Source organism: Gopherus evgoodei, chromosome 9, assembly GCF_007399415.2.
Source record: "Gopherus evgoodei ecotype Sinaloan lineage chromosome 9, rGopEvg1_v1.p, whole genome shotgun sequence".
NCBI classification, from domain to species: domain Eukaryota; kingdom Metazoa; phylum Chordata; order Testudines; family Testudinidae; genus Gopherus; species Gopherus evgoodei.
The window spans coordinates 34538181-34560582 of NC_044330.1; the positions used below are offsets into that span (position 1 = coordinate 34538181).

The window sequence follows — 22402 nt, forward strand, 5'->3', positions numbered from 1 at the left end:
AAGAGGAGAGGTGACAAATTGTTCTCCTTAACCACTGAGGACAGAACAAGAAGTAAGGGCTTAAATTGCAGCAGGTTAAATTTAGGTTAGACGTTAGAAAAAAACTTCCTTACTGTAAGGGTAGTTAAGTCCTGTAACAAATTACCTAGGGAGGCCATGGAATCTCTGTTATCATAAGTTTTTAAGATCAGGTTAGACAAATGCCTGTCAGGAATGGTCTAGATCAGTGGTTCCCAACCAGGGGTCGGAGGTTTCAGGGGGTCTGTCAAGCAGGGCCAGTATTAAACTCCCTGGGGCCCAGGGCAAAAAAACAAAGCCCTGCCATGTGGAGCTAAAGCCTGGGGCCTGGAACCCTGCCACCTGGGGCTGAAGCCAAAGCCTGAGCAACTTAGCTTTGCGGGGCCCCCTGTGTCTGGGGCCCTGGGCAATTGCACTGCTTGCTACCCCCTTATGCTGGCCCTGGCTTTTATATGCTGAAAAACAGTTGTGGCTCAGGTGGGCCATGGAGTGTTTATAGGATGTTAGGAGAGCCTCAGAAATAAAAAGGTTGAGAACCCCAGGGCTAGATAATACTTAGTCCTGTCTCAATGCAGGGAACTAGTCCCTTCTATTCTTACATTTCGATGATTCTGTGAAATTTAAGAATATTGTTGACGTGGAGTTAGTGGTACAGTGAGAGAAAATTAAAGCTTGACGACCAACAGAAGGTATTAAATTGTGATTAGGGTGAGTTGATTTGCACTACCAGCCAATAAAATACACACTAGCTCCATGAATTTTAATTGACTAGCAGAGTTATTGACTAGTGAAGTTTGACAATAGACTAGGAACAGTCCAAGTGTGGAGGTGTTCACCATTTCTGGATTTGTTTTCCATACCCGGGCAAGATGGGTTTTCTCTAATACGTCTAGCAAAGTTGATTTTAACTTCTGTATACTTGCACAATAGCTCCATCTATCACCTTGATACAATGTAAGTGGGGAATACACCTATTGTGTACATGTGATTCCCTTTCCCAAAGTATCTAGTGATTACAGAATGCACCATTCTTCTTAACAGTATAAAAAAGGATGTATGTTTGAAAAATACTTTCCGTTTTAACTGTTACTGTAACTTAGTCTTCATTATATATTTGCTAATGTAATAATTATCATTTTACCTTGCATCTTTCCATATGGTTTTTAATTGTAAAAGCTACCTTATTACTTAGACTATTTAATGCTTTAACCAGTTTGGTCTCTGCTGCCCTTTTATGTGTTTAGACTTGGCTAGGATGAATGTCAATAAAAGTCTTACAACTACTTCCTAATTATTTCTCATTTCCCTATGATAGGCATCTCTTTTTTTATAAAATTCTAATGAAATTTCCATAGAGCATTTTATATTTCCTCATAAAAGGCTTTGTCCAAGAAAAATCAAAAGCATGTATCTTACTTCTTTTAGTGCTTATCCACATATTTCAAATCTAAAGATTTTGTTATCTCTAGTCCTTGATGTTCACTAACTTCATTGATCACATTTGGCACATTTCCTAGGATTAGCTCTAACATAATCTCCAGCCAAGTTGGTTGTTCACAAAATCTTGCACTACCTCTGAAAACATTTACCTTTCTTAGTTTTTGCATGGCTGTTATCCACTCAGTAGCCATGTAATTAAAATTCTCCCATGATCAGAATTCTGGCTTTCTTTCAGAGCTCTCATCTCTGAAAACTTTTCCTGATTTATTTTCTCTTGCTATGCTGGAGGTCTACAGCAACGTCTAAGGAATATCACCTCTCTGAATATTTCTGTTGTCTTTGACGTCTAACCAAATGGCTGTCAGCAAAAATATTTTTATCATCTCTTTTGAGCAATAGAATTTATTACTAATACACCTCAGCCTTGGTATAACGCGACCTGATATAACACGAATTCAGATATAACGCAGTAAAGCAGCCCTTCGGGGGGGGGGGCGGGACTGCGCGCTCTGGCGGATCAAAGCAAGTTCGATATAATACGGTTTCACCTATAATGCGGTAAGATTTTTTGTCTCCCGAGGACAGCGTTATATCGGGGTAGAGGTGTATTGCCATCCCTCCTTGCTTCCTATTTTATTTCTTTGCCTTTGGTAAATTCTGCATTCTGGTATCTGAAATCCCCTGTCATTTCCCCATTTTAATCATGTCTTGTTAGGACTTCCTTTTTGCAGTTTTAGCTGACGTTAATTTCAGATGATATTTATCTGCAAAATAAATGAAAAATCCATTTTTTACCATTTAATGCTGTTCTTGATCCATGCACTTCTATTAATTTTTTCATTAATGTTTTTATTTTACTGGTAGGTATTGATTTAAATATACAGTCAGAAGCACTGAAAAGTCAGACCTTCAATTTAGTAGTGTAATTATATTTGATTCTAGTATTTGCATATATTTAACTCATACATAACACTTCAACTGCAGAACAAATTTCCCAACATGTTCAAAGACAGCACAAGCGCAACCTGCTTTAGTGTATTTAAGTCTGCATATGCTGTGGAATTGTTTTGTCACTTGAAATGACATTATCCATCTGTTAATCTTCCTTTTTTAGGGAAGGTTATTGCAAAGACTGTAGTGAGACAGCCTTGATATCATGTTGGAGGCCTCAAATTTTCCTTGGTCCTTCTTAGTCTAATTTCAGAGTTAGCAAAGAGGCCACATAGGCTTATTGGCTCAGTTCCCTTGGTAATATACAATTATGAGTTTTTGCTGGTTATTTTAGGTCTGTCAGGCTTAGGTCCTGCAGTTTTTCTGCCTTTTTCCCTTAATGCCTGGCTGACTTTGGGACATGGATATGAGCTAACTGGTGAAAGCTCAGTCCATTAAAGATGTGGGTAATGTTTGTGGGTCTTGGGTTAGGATTGTGAGGTTATGGAGGAGATGCTTTCTGTGTTGACGGGTTTCTTCAGCCTGTGTCCAAGATATCTGTAGTTTTTTGATGCTCCTGGAATCCTGATGGCAGCAGTGACCAAGAATTTTTGTTTGGGCTTTGCTAGGGGTTTGTGGCATTTCCTTTTTAACCCTCACTTCAATAATCTATATCTTGTTAACATTAACATTCATTGCATTTTGCATGGGGGTAGTAGATAGTATCCACTGCAGGGAGCAGATATCATCTGTTGTAAGGGATTGCTCTGGCTTCCCATTCACTTAGCTGACTTTATCTGTAAAACATCAGGTACTATATTTTAGGGGCTTACTGCTTCAGAAATTACCTCTCCGAGTGACTCATCAGGATATTTGAGCTGCTGGGCTCAAGCTTGTTGTCCCTAGATTTTAAATGTTATCAGGCTGATGGCTAGGTGTTCTCTGCAGAGGGCCCTCAGCTCTGGAATTCATTTCTTCCTCTGGTCTCACAGACCAAGCCTTTTGGCGTACATATTTGTCCGTGATCCTTTTGTGAATATGTGGGGAAGAACAAGCTTGCAGAGCAGTCACAACCTCTGTGCTTGGGGAACAGCTATCTGGGCATAAAGGATTGATTCATCATTCTAAGTTCATCCATGTACCCAGGGTCTCCAGAAAGCATTTTTCTTGGAGCTCCCATTGGGGTGGGTAGTTCCACACCACCCCCAAAGCAGGCCAGTATGGAAAACACAAAGCACTTAAACATTTAACATGCTTAGCATATGTAAATCCATTTCCCTTCAGCAGAATTCCTAAGCGCGTGCAGTATTGCCAGTTCCAACCATTCAAAACTCATGAGACTGGCTTAAAAACCTGAGATTTAAAAAATAAATGGTTTTTCACCTGCCTTTTCAGATTTTTTTACTGGTAGTCCATGTGTATTTAATACACTGAAGTTTGAACAGTTACTTTTCATTGTTTATTTGTGTTCTGATTCCTTTGTTATGCAGTAGAATTAAGGGGTCTGAATAGCAGTACTGTGGGTCTGATTCTCCTCTTGCTTACATCTGTAGTCATTAACTTCTTTTACACATTTACTCCAAATCTACGGACTTTGATCTGATCTCAATTACCATGGTGTAAGTCCTGTAATTCTTCTTAAATTAGTTGACACTGCAATAGCTGAAAGCAGAATTTAGAGCATGGACCACAATTAAGCAATTCCTGACATCTAGCGCAGTCCACTAGACCTTACTGCCTCTTATATTAAGAAATCCACCAGTAAAAAACAAATAGTATGATTTGAATATACCATTGTATGCTTGTTTCTCTATTGTTGCACTTGAAAATATAATTTCATCCACTGCTTATTTTGTAGAGTTGTTCTGCTTTTAAAATCTGTAGAAAAATCTTTGTCAGGTGCTGTCTATTATTGCAGTGATAAAACTACAGTAAAATAAAATGGCTGTTTAATTCACTTTTGTGTCTAAATAATGATTAAATATGGAGGGAAGAAAAGAAAAACTTTGTAAAAATGCCTGGAAGTAACACATCCTGTCAGGATTAATGGAAATGTATTACTGATGAAATACAATCACCTGAAGTGTAAAAGGAGATTGTTCTGAACAGTTATACTTCCAAGATCAATAATAGATAGCAAGAGATGCCACAACACATGTATTGAATTCAGTATTTTTGGTCTAGCTAGGAATATCCCTCACAGAGTGTTTGCTGCTGTTACTGCTCCACCATCCCCATGTTACCAGCTCTCTTGATTTTGGGGATGAATTTGGCTCCAAGATATTCATGTGATTTGTACCTGCTTACCCAATGTCTGATTTTTCTCACTTTCTCTATATTAAACCAACCAGCGTACCTTTAGAATTGTTTGAGGTGAATGACACTTGATGTAATATTTTGCAAATATCTTTGAAATCCTGCCACATCAAAGCAGTTACACTCCTTATGCACTGAGTTGCAATAATATCACAAACATGTCAGCTGCCAGAATTAACGTTTTTGTGCATACATATGTGTTTCTGTAACTCTTCCACAAAGTCAATTAGAAATACTAAAATGTGTAACTGTTCATTACTGCACCTTTTTTTTTAACAAAAAAATAGCATATCTGTAAAGAAGTTTTACTTATGAAAATCATCTCTTTCCAACCAGGATTTTTAGGATCTTCTTGTGAAGAGAAAGTTGACCCCTGTGCTTCATCTCCCTGCCAGAACAATGGGACCTGTTTCGCAGACAGACTTGATTACTCCTGCAGTTGTAGTCCTGGATTCACGGGACCTACCTGTTCTCAGCTGATTGACTTCTGTGCTCTGAATCCTTGTGCACATGGCATTTGTCGCAGTGTTGGAACCAGTTATAAATGCCTCTGTATCCCTGGTTTGTACCAACCAGTTCTATGTTTTATAAATCTTTAAATACTTCTTACACAGCTTCGGATACATAGTTTAAAATTACTTCCTTTTTTCTTTTCAGTATGTAATACACATTGAGCAGATGTTCTATCTGTTTAGAATAATGATAGGAATCTACACACACCATTTGGATAATCAGAAATTGCAGGGTAAGCACTCAAAATACACGCTGAGTTCCATATGGGTGGGTTTATATTTACAGCTGTATTATAGAACAGAAGCTTGCAGCGTGAGAATTTTTAAGGTGAGGCATCAACTGTCAATGAAATGAAAAATGAAGTAAAGGGATGGGAAGACTTAAAATTGGCTATTGGAGAAGAGCTGGAAACACAAAGAAATAAATATAAACCACTCTCAGTTGTTTAGTTATCTCTAAGAGCCCAATCCTACAGCCTTTTTTCACACTCATTGATTTCAGTGGGACTGTTCTGTGAGCAAAGATAGCTGGATCAGGTGGTAAAACTGCATGTGATTATATAGGCAAGAAATAAATAGCTTCTGGATTGCATAGGAAATTAGATTTCCCCCCCCCCCTTTCTGTAATTTTTCTCCTCATAATGATAGCCAGTAGTCTAGAAGTTGTGGGTAAGCTACCCCCAGCAACCTGTGGAGGTTGTTGCCCCCTCTGCAGTTTCTGAATACACAGATTTATCATAAGAAGAAATTGCTGACAATTCCATATTCCAGTAGGGATAACTACATAAACAGAACTGTTCAAGCTAATATAGAGAAGGTTCGTCCAGACAAAAATTCAGAAAAGGAAAAAATATCCTCTCTTTCTCATTGCTATCAACCAACCTTGCAGAGTAGTAAGCAGCAATCCAGGTTTCATGTTTGAAAATGCATAGAGAACGAACAATTAAGGCAATATCAAGAGAGACAATATTTTTGTAGTGTTTTAAAGTGAATCTATCCTGAAAAAGTACAGTTTGCAAAACTGTACCGTTGAAGACTGCATCTGCAGAAGAAAAAACATCCACCTCATAATAGGCAAATTAGTGTTGTGTTGACCACTTAGGATCATAATGTTGAAATGTGCAGAGCTACTTTCTTTTGATTCCTTGCAAAGGGATCTTGTTAACAGACATATACACTTGTTTCATTGTTGGTTTATTTATCTAAAGATGAACATATTTCAGGGCAGATGTACTCAGCTTTGCTGGGCTAGAAATCAGTGATGTAATTGAAAAGAGCCAGCGTGACATCTTGGTAGTGCAGTATGCCGTTTGCATTGTGGCATCGCCTCACCATATCAATATCATTATATATTGATGTAATCCTATGATGCACAAATGGCAACATTATAGTAGTTGCAGCTCCACTGAGCACAATGTCTGTTCTCTCGTCATCCTCTCTTGACTTCTAGGGAAACGGGGAGTTTTTCCTCTTTCACCTTTTTTTTTTCTCCTCCTTTCCTGGTTTCTTGGCCAGATATGGAGGGATCACATAATTTGATCTCGTAATGGTCAGTGCACAGCGTGATGATGAGCTTGTGATGTGGGAGCTGGAACTGAGACTTGCCAATAAATCTTCAACTATTTAGCCCTCCTTGTGGTACTTTGTCATATTGCCTGAAATATGCTAGTGCTCCTGGGAGCAAAGCAAAAGAAAGTGAGCTCAGATCTATAGATTCCATGAGACCACATTCAGCTATTGATCCCCAGTTTGAGTGGTACCATTTTAGATGTTTTCATGCCCTTCCTCTGGTCTGTGTAAATCATGGAAAGAGCTTTCAGCTTCTCTATCCTGAAGTCTATTGTTATACTACCTTATTGCTCTGCAAATGTGGTGAGAGTTGGAATGTTGCAGTTTAGGACAAAAGAAAGGTAAAGGCAATATTTTGGTTTAATTAGCTGACTGGTTATTGGTGTTGTGAGGAAGAAAGATCATGCTTTGCCTACTGCTTCCAGTTTCAGACAATTTTATGGTGTGGTGAAATTTGGCTAAATGGCCATTTTCCATGACAAGAGTGAATTGTTGTCAGAGATTCCCAATCTGCAATACTGGCATTTTGTAAGACTAGTAAAAGTTGTTGAGTGAGGAACCAAGAAATTTCCTAATTTATTAATTCTTTTTGGACAATCACCACTGTATGGATGATACAATTAACTGGCAATCTCTTGGGGCACTACAAAGAATTTCAAGTAGTTTCTGGTGAATAGTGCAAGTGAACAATTGCTTCTAGATACTGTACTGCAGCCCTTTTATATAAATTAGAACAGGGGTAGGCAACCAATGGCATACATGCCAAAGGCAGCACGCAAGCTGATTTTCAGTAGCACTCACACTGCCTGGGTCCTGGCCACTGGTCCGGGGGACTTTGCATTTTAATTTAATTTTAAATGAAGCTTCTTAAACATTTTAAAAACCTTATTTACTTTATATACAACAACAGTTTAGTTGTATATTATATTTCTAGAAAGAGACCTTCTGAAAATGTAAAAATATATTACTGGCACACGAAACCTTAAATTAGAGTGAATAAAGACGCGGCACACCACTTCTTAAAGATTGCCGACCCCTAAATTAAAATATGCTGAAATAATCTTCACAGATTAGCAGCAATAATATAGATGTGAACCATTACATAAAGTCTTTCAGTATCGCAACAGGTGACATAATTGTTCACAAATCATTGGAAGCCAGTTTAAATTTGTACCGAGAATTTTGCAGTGTGGTAGTGAAATTACACAATTCCATTCAGAGGGAGGAAAATGGGGTTATGAAATGGAAGACGAGGCTATGCCACACTAGTGCTATGCCCGGGTTCATTTGCTGTCCAGTAGACTTAAGTGTCCAGTGGACACCAGTTGTCTTCTGGCCTGGCGAATGGTATTATATGAGACAAAAACTTTGCTATTTCCTAGCATCTGGTATGAATTTCATATTTTAGGAGGTGAAGATAAGTCTCTCAATTTTCCAGTCATAAAGCAATTACATCCTTCAAAGTTTATCATTAGTTTGCATAATAGAGGAATCCCATGAGAACAGATTAAATTGGGTATGTAGCTGAAGAGCAACAAGCCTAATCATATTTAAATATAGCTAACATATCCTATTTTATAAAGAAGGTGAAAACTAAAACTCATATCAGGTTACTAATTATTTCCACATCTGACAAAAATATCTTTTTTTCATTGCAGATAGGAGAACTTGCCAGGTATTATTTTTCTAACTTCATTGAATAGAACTAGGAAATTGGTGAGATTTTAGTATTAACAGCTTCATTCCTGATTTTTTCCCCCACCAGGAATGAATGGGAGTGGGAATCAACTGTGTGGATATGGAGGAGGCACCCAAAAATCCAGTGAGGGAGGGAGCAAGAGTAGTAGAAGGAACTGGATTGGTTGGCAGTGGAACCCTATAAATTGACTGCCTGGCCAGTACTCTGCAGGCTAACAGAAAACCACAGCTTTTCCAGCTTTTTCCATGCTTCTAACAGGTGGGACAGAGTGAAGAAGCATTCCTGCAGGAGAAGAAAAGAGTGGGGTGGCGGGGGTGGGAGAGCTACAGAACTGACCAAAAAGGAGAGAGGTTCTTTGTGAGCAAAGGGTTTCATTGCTTCAATAAACCTTTTGATCTTCCAGTAGTTCCTGATGCATCGCTAAAGTGGCATGTCAGAACTAAAGATGTAGGTATTAAAATATCAGTAGTATGTATGCTCTGGAAGGTTTCCTTTCAGCAACTGATAGGAAACAAATATAGGGTTACAATCTGCAACGCTAAGTGCCATGTTCTACCTTTGCATGATCCATGGGCAAACATGCCAAATCAACCCAAACCCCTGCACCCTAGAGGGCTTGAATACTCTGTGGAAAAAGAAACGAAAAAATTACTACTTTTGAGACTAGCTATGTAAATTTATTTGTGGATTTTTTGTCTCTCATTCCACAGCTTTTTTATTTTGTGGAAACGTATTTTTATTTAAACAGTATTCACATGGTTAAAGGTTTGCCGACTGGACCCAAGTAGTAATCCAGGCTCAGAAATTAAGTAAAGGTCTTTCAGATGGAAGTCAGTAGCTCAGATATTTTTTGTAGCTCCATGTGTGACATTTTATGCCAGTGTTTAAGGAGCTGGTTTGCATACGGCCATCAACTTCAAGTTTAAAAACTTGAGTGGATTTGGTGTTGATGAAAGGGATAAGATTGACAGCCCTGGCAAATTTAATCCCCTGCTTATCTACAGGGCAGCAGCAGGGCAGACTTCCAAGAGGCCCTGCCTTGCCAGCATGCCTCAGTCTTGATCTGAGGAGACTTACTCTAGGGGTAGTAGGGCTAGTTCAGCCTTCCAGGCCCCCACAGTCCTTGGCCTCACTGAGTCTGCCATTCTGTGCAAAGCATGATAGTGAGCTTCTGATGTGAGAGCTGGAACTGAGACTTTCCAAACTCCTCTCATATAAGGGCCACCAAACATCCATTAGATGGGAACACCTAGTAATCTCTGCAGAGATGGCTATATGCAGACCGGTGATGTACAGGCGAAAGGCTCAGTAGCTCACTAGCACTGCCCTGAGGCACACTGTTCCCAGTAAGCAGTGGTTAGTGTAAAATGAAACAGGACTGATATCTTACACTGTCCAAGTCAAGTGCTATGTATTTAAGCCAGGGAGAGGAGAACAAATCTATGGTCTCCAGGTTCACAGCCCATCATGCCTTCCCCTAGGCTAGAGGTATTTCATATAGGAATATTCCTCTCAGAGATACAGTCAGAGGCGTAGCGAGCGCCCTCTGTACCCTCTGACCGGAGGGGGCCCCGCAAGGAAGGGGGCCCCTAAAAGTGGCAAAAAAAATGTAAGGTATAACTAGGTAAGTGACATTTATTGATGCTATTGCACAATCCATGTCGGTTTTACTGACAAAACCGTGAAGTCATTATGATACATCATAATACTATTAGCTACATCGGTTGTCTGTTGGTCAGTTTCGAATTTTAGTTGGACCCATTCAAAGAATGTGTATTTGTGTTCATGATGGCGGTCGGCGGATAAATGTTATTAATTTAGTTGTTTAGTTTTTTATCGTTTCCTACGCAGAAGCGTGTTTTGTGATGTCTAAGAGAATGTATAAGAGCGGAGCTAGTAAACGAAAGGCAGCAAAAGATACCGAGAAGGAACTTGAGAAAATTCCAAAGTTGTCAACGTGTTTGCGCTGCAATCCAATGTACAGGTACAGGCCATGAAACGGACTGCGCTAGCAGCGACGAATCGTATCCAGAAGTATCCAGAAGTGCTTCAAGTGAGGTCAAAGGTGAAGCCAGTTGTTCTACCAAACAAACTGTGACAGATATTCCAGCTGCTGCCAGGAAAGGAGTATCTGAATCTGAACCACTGACCGATGATCCAGGAGATTGGCCATCTATAATATCGGACAGGCAAGTGTGTGACATTGTTGCACGTGGCCCACCGCAGCAGAATGAAAGTTATGAATTTCCATTTAACGAGGAAATACGGAGGTTCACAAGTATTCATTTCTATCAAGCTATGGCAAATGGCGAGAAAATAAGACGTTCATGGTTAATGTACTCAGTTCAGAAAGATGCCATTTTTTGTTTTTGTTGTAAATTATTTGGCACTGGCGTCATACCGCTACATCATGGAACATCTGCTTGGAAAGCACTGTCAAAAAGACTTCAGCAGCATGAAATAGGTAAAGGTCATCAAGACTATATGGTGAAATGGTTTGACCTTCGGTCAGGCATAGTAAACCGTACATCTATTGACCAACTCGAATTGCAGGCTTTTCTGAAAGAAAGAGATTTCTGGATAAATGTTGTCAAACGCATGGTTGATGTCGTTATTTTCTTGTCCGAAAGAAACTTGGCATTTCGAGGAAGTAATGAAAAGCTTGGCAATCCTTCTAATGGCAACTTTTTGGGACTGTTTGAATTGCTTGCAAAGTATGATACTCTCCTAAGCGAACTTTTACAGAGGATTAAGAAGGCAGAGACACATGTTCAGTACCTCAGTCCACATATCCAAAACAAGCTGATTCAACTTGTTGCCAGTAACATTCAAGAGGCCAACATAGCACAGCTTAAAAAGGCAAAATATTATTCAGTTATTTTGGACTGTACTCCCGACGTGTCACATGAAGAACAGATGTCTGTGATGTTACGCTTTGTTGAATGCAACGGTGAAGATGGTGTCAATATTCGTGAAACGTTTGTTGGTTTTCTTAATGTTCACGATACAACTGGTGAGGGCTTATTGGAAGCGTTTCTTGAAAAGGCAAACAACTTAGGAATAGACATTGCTGACATGAGAGGCCAAGCTTATGATAACGGCGCAAATGTGAGAGGAAAGAATAAAGGAGTTCAAGCTCGCATGCTAGAAATAAATGACCGTGCCTTGTATGTACCATCTGGAGCTCACACTTGGAATCTTGTGATCTCAGACGCGGCAAAGTCATCGAAATATGCCGTTGACTTTTTCGGTCTGATTAACAGAATATACATTATCTTTTCTTCTTCACCTTTGTCATAAACAGATAGCTAAGGGTTAATGTCTCTTCACCTGGAAAGGAGTGACCTGAAACACCTGACCAGAGGACCAATCAGGAAACAAGACTTTTTCAAATCTGGGTGGAGGGAAGTTTGTGTCTGAGTTCTTTGTTCTTTGTCTTCTGCCTGTACTCTCTTGGCTATGAGAGGATTTTTCTGCCTCCTGCTTTCTAATCTTCTGTTTCCAAGTTGTAAGTACAAAGATAGGAAGACCATAGGTTTGTTTTTTTCTATTTACATGTGTATAGTTGCTGGAATGTGTTAAATTGTATTCTTTGTGGATGAGGCTGTTTATTCATATTTCTTTTAAGCAATTGGCCCTGTATTTGTCACCTTAATACAGAGAGACCATTTTTATATATTTTTTTCTTTCTTTTTACATAAAGCTTTCTTTTTAAGACCTGTTGGAGTTTTTCTTTAGTGGGGAACTCCAGGGAATTGAGTCTGTAGCTCACCAGGGAATTGGTGGGAGGAAGAAGTCAGGGGGAAATCTGTGTGTGTTAGACTTACTAGCCTGACTTTGCATTCCCTCTGGGTGAAGGGGGGGGGGGGCTAGGCTCTCTCTCTCGGTACCTATTTCCAGGACTGGAAATAGGGAAGGTGGAATCCCTCTGTTTAGATTCACGGAGCTTGCTTCTGTGTATCTCTCCAGGAACCCAGGGAGGGAACACCTGGAAGGAGAAGGGGGAAGGGAAATGGTTTTTTCCCCTTTGTTGTGAGACTCAAGGAATTTGGGTCTTGGGGTCCCCAGGGAAGGTTTTGGGGGGGACCAGAGTGCCCCAAAACACTCTAATTTTTTGGGTGGTGGCAGCTTTACCAGGTCCAAGCTGGTAACTAAGCTTGGAGGTTTTCATGCTAACACCCATATTTTGGACGCTAAGGTCCAAATCTGGGAATATGTTATGATAACCTTCACGTTGGGATATACTTCAAGAACACATGCCGATATCTGTTAAAGGGTTATCGGACACTCATTGGGAGTCGAGAATTGATGCTGTGAAGCCATTGCGTTATCACCTTGAAGAATTGTGCAATTCTTTGTCATCTTTGCGAGAATATGCGCTCGAAAAGAAAGATGGCAATACAGCAACAGAAGCCGGTGCGCTTTTAGACCATGTTACTATGTGGCCTTTTGTTCTGCCTGTGTACACGTGGTACGATATACTATTTCACGTCAATAAAACCAGCAAATTAATTCAGTCACCAGATGTGTCCATTGACGTATTGCAGGCAGAAGTCGGTGCTACAATGAAGTTTTTGGAAGACTATCGAAATACAGGATATAACTCTCTGGTCACAAATGCTCGTGAAATAGCAGAGCATATGGGTATTGAGCAGGTGTTTCCAGAAACCAGGGTGCGACGTAAGAAGAGAATGTTTGATTACGAATGTGCTGATGATTCGAGTCGTCCTTTCTCCTGAAGAAAAATTCAAATCGCAGTTCGTTCTTGTTCTCACTGATCAGGCCATATCTTCTGTTTCATCTCGATTTGACCAACTCGTGGAGTGGTATAAATTGTCTGGATTTCTGTACAACGCTAACAGCCTGAAGCAGTGTCACAGAGAAAATGAACTGGAGAATCACAGCAAAAATGTTTAAAGAAAATGGGAGACATTAATGCCAACGAACTCATAATGGAATTGAATCGTTTTATTTATGTCATCGAGAAAGAGAGAGGACTTGTCACGGCAAACAATTTTTTAACGTACATATACAAGAACAGCCTTCAGGAGATATATCCGAATCTTTGCATTTGCATCAGAATTCTTCTGACCACACCAGTTACTGTCGCTGGTGCTGAAAGGAGCTTCAGCAGAATGAAACTGATCAAGAATATCCTGCGTTCAAACATGACAGATGACAGGCTTTCTGCGCTTGCAGTTATCTCAGTTGAAAACAAGATTGCCAGATCTCTGGATATGACGCATTGATTAACCAATTTGCGGAGAACAAGGCTCGAAAGAAGCGCTTTGCGTAAATACGGAATACATGTTCACTGTAGGCCTATGTATACATAATATGAACCCTGTATATTGTATAAAATAAATACCGCATTCAAGTTTCTGCATTGTAAGGGGCCCTGGACATATGTTCGGGGGGGGGCCACGTTCTTTGTTGCTACGGCTCTGGATACAGTTGGATACATATAATGTGTCTCAGATACTGTGACTTTTCATGGATTACCCAGAGCAGTAAAGGGTTCTGTAACCCCTGCTTTGTAGCTTGGTGTGCCTTTTTGCTATGCTGCCATGGCTCAGAGCTCTGATGCCTGTAGCCAGCTTGCAGCATAGGTATCGCCTCTGGTATCCGCTTCCCTAGTTACCCTTGCAGAGCAACCTCAGCACCCCTTTCAGTCCTGAGTCCCCCCATATCCATCTGCCCGAGTTCTTAACTAGCAGACGCTTGACTTTTCCCCTCTCGTCTGTCACTCCCAAAAGGAGTGAAACCAGATGCCAGTTATCAGTTCACTTTGGCACACACACACCACACAGTTTGCACAGAAGAGACCTGCTTGGGGTAAAAATAAACAAAAGATTGTTTAATAGAAAAATCAGATATTCAAAGGTGAAATAGTAAGGAGGGCAAATCCAGACCAGTTACGCAGAAAATAAACATAAAGATGCTATCTCGGGCTTTGCACTTCCAAGGTAGCTAAATTCCCTTTTCCATCACAAGTGACCTATTGCCTCTGAACAGTTTCTAGCATGCCCTCTGTCCTAGAGGAGATCCAGTGTTTCATGGACAGCACCCTGCTTAGATGCTGACTCTCAATTTATTGAAATCCTTACCCTCATGCCCTCTTTTCTTTTAACAAGGTTTGCATTTTTTCCTCTTTTTCTCTGACGATGATAATTCATGGTTCATGGAGTGGAGCAAACTCTCTCCTTTTTGGTTTCCAAGCTGGGGTTTTCTTTCAGCTTCAGTGTTTTTTCATTAACTTGAATGGTCCATCATTATCTTTCCTTGGGTTGTGCAAGGTTGGGGCTTGGAGTTGGTTTCCTGTAAACAGCTTACCCGGGAGGTGCCTCTCTCTGCTTGATTGCTTCCCCCCACTGGTGCGAGGTAGGGTTGTCAACAGTCCCTTATTTTTTCATCTCTGCACAATATGATTGGGAGTTGCTGAGTGTTGCAAAAAACAAGAAGAAATACCCCTTGGTGAATGTAGGTGAGTACTGCTTATTATTATTATTATTATTAATGCTAATAATGACATCTGCAGGAGGGGTGGGGCAAGGGTGTAAGTCCCTTATTTTTAAAATACAATGTTGGCAACTCTACTGTGAGGTGATGTTGGTAGTTGCACCATAGTTACAATTACAATATTCTACTCATATATGCATGCATACATTCATAGCCATAACTTGTATACCTATTTCCTTATGTTATGTTGCTTATCTGAAACTTAATCTTGTTTTCAGAACTTCAGAGTCCATAAGTTCCATTTAATTTTCTAACATTTGATCTCAGAACAATTCTGGTTTTGAAGTACTTAGGAGGCATTATCATGTCTTAATTGCAGAGGCAAAAAAACCACAGAGTTTAGGTCTCATCTGCAACCTTGATGCTGTCCTTCCTTTGCCCTCTCTTTTTCCACCTCATACACTGTCAGCTGGTTTTCATCTCTGTTACTTCTGCCTCAGAAATTACACGAGAGGAATTTTAAAACTGCTTCATTTAGCCCAAAGACTGTGAAATGTTTTGTTTTTTGCCTTGTAGGCAGCTTGTTTCCATGTTTCTGGCCAGCGTGCAGCATAGAAGAGTGACAAATGATAGCTATGTCACTTGCATAGCTGCACAATCTGCAGAGCACTCTCAAACCAGCATTTAATATTGATGGGGTTTTAATGCTGGCTGTCATTATTATCTCAGACTGGAACACATAGGGATATCTTACGTTATCTAATGCAGAGGTTTTCAACTATGGGGCGCTCCTCCTAGGGCATGGAGGTATGTTTGGGGAGGGGCGGGAGGCAGCGAGCGACAATGCCAGGCAGCTCATCCTTCAGGCCTAGTGCAGTGAGGCTCAAAGAAGGAGCACCACCTCCACCTGACTCACCTCTTTTATTTGGTTGGAGGGGCACAACCAATAATTGTAACTCAAAGCGGGGGGAGGCTCAGCTCAAAACATTTGAAAACCACTGATCTAATGGCTTGTTTGTTGTAGTAGATTTTAATTATAAGAGATGGGATCTTTTTTTTAAAGATACATTAGATTAATGTAAATCTGTAAATTAACTTTTAAAAGCAGTTTGATGCTTTGTAGAAGATTTTCTCATTTCAGAGGTAAAATAATGATACATACTTATCCCCAATTTCTAAATTATATATAGAACTTAAGTATATGTCCCAGATGGGAGCTCCAGATAGCTTCAAGGACTTGCCTGCATGGATCCAATTGCAAGATTGGCGACTATATTTCAGGAAGCACTTACGTTATTTTAGTTGCATCAGGCTTTACAGACAAACACTAAACTGCATGCATGCCCATTGAAACTGTGATAAATCTGAAAGTTGAGCATCAGAGCCAGTGTCCAAATGACTTACACAAAGCCTTTCTAATCTGAGTTGTCAGAAAATCTTACATAGAACGGCCATACTGGGTCAGACCAAAGGTCCATCCAGCCCAGTATCTTGTCTGCCGACAGTGCCAATGCCAGATGTCCCAGAGGGAGTGAACCTAACAAGTAATGATCAAGTGATCTCTCTTCTGCCATCCATCTCCACCCTCTGACAAACAGAGGCTAGGGACAACCATTTCTTACCCATCCTGGCTAATAGCCATTAATGGACTTAACCTCCATGATTTATCTAGTTCTCTTTTAAACCCTACTTGAGACCTAGCCTTCACAGCCTCCTCAGGCAAGGACTTCCACAGGTTAACTGTACGCTGTGTGAAGAAGAACTTCCTTTATTTGTTTTAAACCTGCTGCCCATTAATTCATTTGGTGGCCCCTAGTTCTTATATTATGGAACATAACTTTTACCTTTTTCCCTTTCTCCATACTTCTCATGATTTTATATACCTCTGTTATATCCCCCTTAGTCCTCCTCTTTTCCAAGCTGAAAAGTCCTAGCCTCTTTAATCTCTCCTCATATGGGACCCGTTCCAAACCCCTAATCATTTTAGTTGCCCTTCTCTGAACCTTTTCTAATGCAGTATATCTTTTTTGAGAGGAGGAGACCACATACGTATGCAGTATTCAAGATGTGGGCATGCCATGGATTTATATAAGGGCAATAAGATATTCTCCATCTTATTCTCTATCCCTTTTTAGTAATTCCTAACAACCTGTTTGCTTTTTGACTGATACTGCACACTGCTTGGACGTCTTCAGAGAACTATCCACAATGACTCCAAGATCTCTTTCCTGATTAGTTGTAGCTAAATTAACCCCCATCATATTGTATGTATAGTTGGGGTTATTTTTTCCAATGTGCATTACTTTACATTTTTCCACATTAAATTTCATTTGCCATTTTGTTGCCCAGTCACTTAGTTTTGTGAGATCTTTTGAAGTTCTTCATAGTCTGCTTTGGTCTTAACTATCTTGAGCAGTTTAGTATCATCTGCAAACTTTGCCACCTCACTTTTTATCCCTTTCTCTAGATCATTTATGAGTAAGTTTAATAGGATTGGTCCTAGGACTGACCCTTGGGGAACACCACTAGTTACCCCTCTCCATTCTGAAAAGTTACCATTTATTCCTACCCTTTGTTCCCTGTCTTTTAACCAGTTCTCAATGCATGAACGGATCTTCCCTCTTATGCCATGACAACTTAATTTACGTAAGAGCCTTTGGTGAGGGACCTTGTCAAAGGCTTTCTGGAAATCTAAGTACACTGTGTCCACTGGATCCCCCTTGTCCACATATTTGTTGACCCCTTAAAAAAACTCTAACAGATTAGTAAGATGTGCTTCCCTTTACAGAAACCATGTTGACTTTTGCCCAACAATAGTTCTGCCATTACTGACAACGAAAATGTATTGTTTTGGACTTTTGAATACCCTTAGCTTTGCTGGGAACAGAAACTAAGGTGGACAAAACTAAGGCTGCAAGTTCAACCCTGACCAAAAAAAATTTTATCATCCAGCTTGAATAGCCCTAGAAATGCCAGTGAATATAAGAATTTTCCTATTAAATGAAATATTTCCTTCTCTCTCTCCACCCAAAACCATACACACACATGCGACCTGTGTTATATGCTTTGTATCAAAAGGAGATGAAAATGCAATAATCACAGTACTCATCTATGCTCATCTATGGCCTGATTCAGTCTACTGAAATCAAATGGAGCCTTTCTGTTGACTTCATAGAACATTGGATCGAGCCCTTCATTCAAAGCTATTTTTTTTTTTCAATTTGTAATGACCTTTTCCAGTCTTTTAAAGCCTATTTTCAAACTGAATTATCTTATTGGGTAGCAGTGTCTATTTTGAATGCAAAAGAATTAAAACTTTTTGATTTATAAACCACGATAGCTGAAAGTAGCATTTCCAATGAAACTTTGACATAAGTTGGCTCGATAGTTGTAGAAAATCTTATCTGCTAGTTGAACAGCTTTTAGAGCTGTAACAGCAAGATGGGATTGCAGTGAGGCTTGTAGTACCATGGATGATGTCCTTATATATCTGTCAATCTTCTACATGCAGTGAGAGTTTCTACCAATAATTTATTTAAGGAACCTCCATTCTTCTTCTTGTCTCTGCTTTTGGAGAAATTATATAAATTATAAGAATTTGGAGTTTGAAATCTAGTTGGAAAATAATGTATATAGATATTAGGGAAAACTAGGTATCATTCCAAGATGGGTTGCCAAACTGCTAGTGTGAAATCCTGACCCTATTAAAGTCAATGGGAGTTTGAATTTTGAGCTTAGTAGAACCAGGATTTCACCCCTGGATAATACATAAAATAATGTGCCCAGGTAGCACATACATTATAATCCCACATGTATAGACATGGATATAAGACACACACATACACACACATTCTCTAAGTCATCAAAATATAGACATTATATAATAATTAGAACATTTTTTTAAAAAGAGTAAGAGAAAAGTGAAACTGGGGGCAGCAACTTCATTGGTAATAGCTCGGGGTGTTTCTCTTCTACTCTTTGCCTTTCCTCCTGCAGGTTTGTAGCTGAGGGCAGGTTGGTCTCAGTGCTTCAGTATGGGCAGGTGCAACATTTCCTGTAGTTGCAGCAGTTCTTTTCTGGGGGTTAAGGAAGCAAAGGCTGGAGGCAGGCATGGGGCTAGTAGCAGAGCCCTGACTGGGGGGCCATCAGCTGGGGCCCCGGGAGTGGGGGACTGAGTGCGGGTTCTCGGCACGGGCCAGTGTGCAGGACCAGAGCTCCGACAGAGGGCTGGGGAGCAGAGGCATGGTTGTGGGGCCCCAGGCAAGGGGCTAGAGGCTGGGGAGCATGACCAGCAGCCAGGACCCAAACCCTGGGCTGGGAATGGAGGCCTGGATGCAGGGCCAGCGGCCCCGCATAAAACCTGGAAGTGCTGCAGCACCCCTGCACCTCTAGTTCCTGTGCCTATGACACCCAGTGCTGTATTACAATTGACAAAACAGTTTTCATAGTGTTGTATCCAGTTACACATCGGAGCTCAATGGAAAAGATGCTGTGATACCTCAGAGAGGCAATACATTCGAAATTAGAGTGGTTGTGGAGAAAAGATGTGTTTATAATATGTAGTATTAAGTACTATGTATATGGCTTTTCCATGCAACTCTACATGCCTTTTGTGAAACAATGATTTTAGTTTCAAAATGTGTAATTACATGTTTTATGTAAAAATTAGTCTTCGTCAGAATGAAATTTCAAGAGCATTTGAAATTTGATCAGGTCTGAGTGAATGAGCCAATTTCCAGTCAAAACTGATGAAATTTCACCAGGCTATTTTTGTTTTCAAATCTGAACAAATACTTCAAAATTAAAATGAAATGCCAAAATTCTAACTGCCAAGGTTTTTGAATTTGTTTTGAAAACACTCTTCACAGCCAGCTAAACAGCAAAACAGTAGGAAAGATAGACAAAACAAGTTTCTAAAATAATTTTGTTTATTGTTACAGGACAGGAACTTTTTGCACTGGTGTTGTGTACAGTGTTGAGAACATTCAGTGCTTAATAATACTAATAAAACCATATGGAAGTGGATGTCCATAAGAAGAATATAGTGTACTGCGATATTTGAGAACATGGGCTAAAAAGAGTAGCATTATCATAGTCTCAAAGCCCATTCTGCACTCTTTATTGAGGGAAAAATCTGAGTCAAGAATGGAGAGTTGGGTGCTCAGGGCTGATCATTAAATTTTGATGGTGTTGAGAATATCACAACCTTTATGGCCCATGTGTGATCCACTTTACCCACTTGCACAAGAGAGCAGGAGGGCAGAAGGCTCCCTCATCCCCTGCACAAGCTATCTTCATCACCAGTCTGAGAGGGTGAAAAGCAACCTCTGCAAGACCTCTATTCTCCCTCCCATGCAGGTGAGCTTGCAGGGGCAGGGACTGGGTGGAGCTAAGGCTCTACCAATCTAATGCATTGGCCAGTACAGATGAGGAAGTAATCGGCACTAAGTATCATGATGGAGCAGATTACTTCCTTCCTGGAGCAAGGTCTCAAGATGGTCTTTGGTCTGCTTTCCTGGGGAAGCACAACTATGCATTACTTCTACTCAGGACTTGTTGCAGAATGACAGTTGAGTCCTTAGTATTCAGTTTATCAGTCATTTCATAGAACATAGCAAATGATTTAATGCATGTGGTAAGAAAATACCAAAGTCTGTTCATTCTACAACTTGACTTAGTTTCCGAAAGGAATTTTGAATGTTATGAAAGAAAGAGACAGTTACAGAAAATGAACTCTTTATCTCTTTCAAAGAAATCAAAAAATCTTCAGTATAATCTCTTGTACAAAATAAAACCCACCATCATTCGCCCTCCATATTTTCCCCCAAAGGTAGGAAAGCAAGATAATTACATAGTACTAAAAAGAAAACAACTTGAGTTCAGTAAATTAGCTGTTGCTTTTTTCATTGTAAAGAATATCATTTCAATTCAGTAAAAGGTCAAACACAGCTGGGGTATTTAAATTTTTCTGACCTAAAGCTTGATTAATAGGGAGAGAACAAATGTAAATTTTCATCTTATCACTGCCTTTAAATAATTCTTTTTGCTTATTAAACATCAATAACAATGGGAGGATGACTATATCAGTTCTATCTTGCATATGTCTTAATTGGTTATAAAATTAGATATGACTACTGAGTTGGGAGAAAAGTAGAATATGTTTAATAAATAAAATATATTGAAGATGGAGGGCCCTACATTTTAAATACAGATTGTAAGACATAGCTGGAAGAGAGGAAGGGGGAACTTTTCTTTAATGACTAAATACCATGAGTCAAAAAAGAAGAAATTTAACCAATTAAAAAATAATTGAAAGAGTTTTTCTTTGTATTGAATAGACTTATGCACACTCTTGTAGCTCTATATAAGTAATATAGGATACAGCAGTGCACTGGTTCTCAGCCCGGGGTACATGGACCCCTGGGAGTAGGCAGAGATCTTCCAGGGGATACTTCAACTCATCTACATATTTGCCTAGTTTTACAACAGGCTGCATAAAAAGCACTAACTGAGTCAGTACAAACTAAAATTTCATACAGACAACGACTTGTTTATATTGCTCTATATATTATACACTGAAATGTAAGTACAGTTTTTGTATTCCAACTGATTTATTTCATAATACATAGTAATAAAAAAGAAGCAATTTTCTAACAATAGTGTGCTGTGACACTTTGTATGTCTGATTTTGTAAGCAAGTAGTTTTTAAGTGAGGTGAAACTTGGGGTACACAAGACAAACTAGACTCCTGCAAGGGGTACAGTAGTCTGGAAAAGCTGAGAGCTACTGCAGTAAATTGGCCAGGAGAATCAAGAAACAGAAGGTACAATGTATACTCTTCTGTTCTTTGTATACAAATCATATTATGAATTATGTACATAGATCCAGAAGAAAATATATAGTGGTCAGGGAGGAAGCTGTGTTAACGCTTTTGTAATCAGTCTTATAAAGCAAAACTCTTGTGACTCTGTATTATGGCTAGTCAATCTCCACACTACCCCAAACTACACTAAAGGTCTTATTTATCTTGTTACCTGATATGAAAAAATGCTGCTTTGACCTAATGCAGTATGTTGAAATAGACATTTCAACTACTACAGTAACTCCTCACTTAAAGTCGTCCCGGTTAACTTTGTTTCGTTGCTGATCAATTAGGGAACATGCTAGTTTATAGCTGTGCAGTGCTCCCTTCTAACATTGTTTGGCAGCCGCCTGCTTTGTTCACTGCTTGCAGGTAGAGCAGCCCATTGCAGCTAGGTGGTGGGGACTTGGAAACAGAGTGCACCGGCAGTCCCCCTATCAGAGCTCCCTGTCACTCCCCACTCCCCTAAGTTCCCTGTGCAGCAGCTGCCCAGCAGACTAGCAATTGCAGCTGTCCCTCCCCCCACTGCCATGTGCTGCTCCTGCCCTCTGCCTTGGAGCTGCTCCCCAAGACTCCTGCTTGCTGTGCAGGGGGAGC

General features: G+C 40.0%; 1 protein-coding gene across 1 annotated transcript in view; it reads left to right on the forward strand.

Annotated features, from left to right (window-relative positions):
* Positions 1-22402, forward strand: part of DNER (delta/notch like EGF repeat containing) — a 278177-nt gene that overhangs the window by 221546 nt on the left and 34229 nt on the right. The window contains 1 exon segment of the mRNA XM_030576257.1: positions 5041-5265. Within this exon segment, the coding sequence (XP_030432117.1) occupies positions 5041-5265 (225 nt within the window).